Source organism: Sinocyclocheilus anshuiensis, unplaced genomic scaffold (assembly GCF_001515605.1).
Source record: "Sinocyclocheilus anshuiensis isolate Anshui unplaced genomic scaffold, SAMN03320099.WGS_v1.1 scaffold551, whole genome shotgun sequence".
Lineage (NCBI taxonomy): Eukaryota > Metazoa > Chordata > Actinopteri > Cypriniformes > Cyprinidae > Sinocyclocheilus > Sinocyclocheilus anshuiensis.
The window spans coordinates 611,443-615,051 of record NW_015548222.1 but is presented as its reverse complement, the minus strand read 5'-3'; the positions used below and the strand labels follow the sequence as shown (position 1 = coordinate 615,051).

Genomic DNA, 3,609 nt, shown 5'->3' with positions numbered 1-3,609 from the left:
AATCCTGCTATTTTAACATAGTGTAAATAGGTATTTGCACTTAGTGTAAATAGCATATTGCTAAAATACTGCTATTTTCACTTAGTGTAAATATAATCCATTGCTAATACGAGATTTGAAAAGGGAGGGAAAAAAATTTCGGCAAAAGGCGGGATCGAACCCAGGTCGATCGCGGCAAAAAGCCAACGACACACGCTTATCAATCTGCGCGACTGGAACTGATAATTTACAGTCACTTTTAACTATATGTAAATAGACACCCCGTATTTTTTATTCTATAGTAAGGGCAATTCATACAATACATTTAAACTGAGCTACTTTAATACCATCTCCGAACTTTCTACCACGACTCTGCTGTTCTTCGGCTGGTTCTTCCTGTATACGTTGATTGACAGATGTCTCGTCCAGTCAGCGGTGAGTAATCCCAAACCAATGGCGCTGTCTCAAACTTTACCTACCTCTTCCGGTTTGTTTGATTTGTCATTGTGTTTTCGAATTTGTCATTGTGTTTTCTGACTTGTTATAATGTTTTCTGAATTGTTGTTGTGTTTTCTGAATTGTTATTTTGTTTTTTAGACTTGCATTTGCGTTTGTAATTTGTTATTTTGTTTTCAGAATTGTGATTTGTTTAGCACTTCTCGGTCACCGTAGGGATCATGATGCTTCTGCCCATCTCGGAGGTCGAGGAGCACAGTGTGGAAGCTGGAGGAGCTGAACACGCAGCGCCAGCTGAAGCTTGGGCTCCGATCCTCTGGGGTGGGTGGGGCATTACAATTTTATTTTTTTTCCCAGTACAGATTAATCACCCATGTGCGCAAGATATACAGTAGGTGGCGGTAATACTCCTAAGGAGTGAACGGCCATTGAACAAAAAGAAGAAGAAGAAGAAGAAGAAGAAGAAGAAGAAGAAGAAGAAGAAGAAGAAGAAGAAGAAGAAGAAGAAGAAGAAGAAGAAGAAGAAGAAGAAGAAGAAGAAGAAGAAGAAGAAGAAGAAGAAGAAGATATATTTTAACAAATAGCTTAGAAATTTTATTATTTATAAATTAATTAAAAAACTGCATTATGTGCAGTTTACATGTTTGCATACAATTATTATTATTATTTTTTTTTTTAAAGTTGAATGTTGATCAACTATTTAAAAATAAATAGTAATTAAATTTAAGTTTGGGTTAAGTTGTTAGGCCTAATTGTAACCTTATAATGTAAAAGGGCTCCCTATAGTTTTAAGCATAAGCTGAGGTAGATTTTTATCACTAAGAACATTTAAACTCTAACTGAATGTATTTAAAGAAAGAGCAACTTGTTCAGTAAACCATTAAAAAAAAAAAAAGTTTTCCCCCTGCTGTACCGAAATCATACCGAACCGTGACGTTAAAACCGAGGTACATACCGAACCATCATATTTGTGTACCGTTACACCCCTAGTAAACATTGTAAATTATTTATTCATTGTGTAGATTTTAAAGCCAATGCCTGATAAGTGAACTCCTCCGAACTCTTGTTGCTAAAGGACGAATGTTTAATAAAATTACTTGCTCAGTTCATTTTCTGTTTTGATGAATAAATGAAAGAATCAATGTATTTTTTTAAAACATGTATGTATATTAATCTGCAGCTTTGTATTATTTTAATACTTCAGACATTCCCAAGTGAAATTGGAGCCAATATAATTTCTGTTCATGTTAAAGGAAACAAGCTATTCACATGTATCATTCATTTGGATTCATCAGAAGACATAGAACTTGTTAAAATATGACAAGAAAAGCTGTAACAGTGTACATTTAGAATTAGTTTTGAGATCTTGTCTAATCATGTACTGACTTTTAAGGCCTATTTATAGTTGATTATGCATTTTGATATGAAACATTGTATGTAAAGTGATATTAATTAGAAAGATGTATTATTGTATGTGGTTTTTGCCTTCCACAGGTTACTGTGGTCACTGCTGTTGTCATGTTTCTATCTGAGTCTTGTCCTGACAGCCATCCTCTTCCTCTTCATCATGGGAGTGAGAACCTGGCTGCAGATGAAGAGGAAGAGCAGGAGAGCTCAGGACGGCTGTCCCGCCGTGGCCTTCTTCCACCCATACTGCAATGCAGGAGGAGGAGGAGAGAGAGTGCTGTGGTGTGCTTTACGTTCTCTTCAAAACAGGTCAGATATTTCAGCTCTTAAGAGTCTGCCATTTATTTGGCCAGACATTTATGGGTCAGTGACAAATAGCAAGTGAATGCATGCAAAAAATCTAAATAATACAGATAATAAACAGTAATCCAAAATGTAAAACATTTTATACTATATTCAAATTGTGTTATGTGTATATTTCTTAAGCTTGATGACTATTTTCAAGTTATTGATTCTAGTCACTAAAAAGGTCATACAAAATATTTACATAATTATAATTATTCCATATAATTAATAATGACTTGCAAGTATTAAGTAGTCAGAAGATGTATTGTAAAATCTATTGTAAAATGATCATGCCTAACTACAATGTTATCAGCATGACTAGAACCTATTAAACTGACTGTTACTTGGCTACAGGTGGAATACTATACCATGACTTTCCAAAAATATTTACATTGACCTCTACTTATATGCAACTTAATATTATATTTCAAGTGAAATATATAATACATAATTAAAAAAATAATACAATATATAATAATTAGGGCTGCACGATAAATCGCATGCGATGTTTAACGCGCATCTTATCAGTAAAGCCGGTTCTGTATAAGATGCACATTAAATATCGCATGCGATTTATCGTGCAGCCCTAATAATAATGTATAAAATACATACAGAACATTATTTAGTAATATATAATATTAAATACTGTACCACAAGGCATGGAAATTTACACCACAGTGTATTTGGAACCAAAAAAAAAAACATAACTGGACAGACTTGCTTACTTTTTACACAAGTCCTTGTCCCTAGATTACTGCAATGTTTTTTTCCTGATTATTTCCTGGTGTATGCTAAATGGAAATATATATTTGTTTTTTATTTGTTTATTTTATATATTTTTAGAAATGGTCTTTTTTTATTGTAAGAGTGAACAGTTGATATTTTGAATCTCTTAAGCATAATATTGTCTTAAAATATAAAAGAAATTTTTTTTTACATTATGTAGGTTAAGACTGTGTAGTTGAATCACTAGGCATACTTTAATTTAAAAGCTAGTCTTATAATTTGAATTTGCCGATGACAGCGAAGTGAGCATGGCATGTCACTGACCCATATATAAATGTATTAAAGAGGTCATATGATGCGATTTCAAGTTTTCCTTTCTCTTTGGAGTGTTACAAGCTCTTGGTGCATAAAGAAGATCTGTAAAGTTGCAAAGACTAAAGTCTCAAATCCAAAGAGATATTCTTTATAAAAGTTAAGAGTCAACCACGCCTACCAAAAACAGCTCGTTCTTACACGCCCCCACATATCTAAGTCACGATGTGGGAAGATTTGCCCAAATGTTCACGCAAAGAAAGAAGGTGTAACTTTTATTCTCACAGTAGTATTGTTGCCCCTGCCGCCATGTCATGAAGACGCTGTGTGCTTCGTTGTGAAAGCGAAACTACTTTGTTTGGTCTTCCAAAAGAGGACGATATC

General features: G+C 33.9%; 1 protein-coding gene across 2 annotated transcripts in view; it reads left to right on the top strand.

Moving 5' to 3' along the window:
* Positions 1-1,932: 1,932 nt before the first annotated feature.
* LOC107654269 (GDP-Man:Man(3)GlcNAc(2)-PP-Dol alpha-1,2-mannosyltransferase-like) overlaps positions 1,933-3,609 on the top strand; it is a 10,354-nt gene continuing 8,677 nt past the window's right edge. For both annotated transcript variants that reach the window (XM_016441291.1, XM_016441292.1), the window contains exon 1: positions 1,933-2,151. In XM_016441291.1, the coding sequence (XP_016296777.1) occupies positions 2,003-2,151 (149 nt within the window). In that variant the 5' untranslated portion in view covers positions 1,933-2,002. The remainder of the gene's footprint in view (positions 2,152-3,609) is intronic.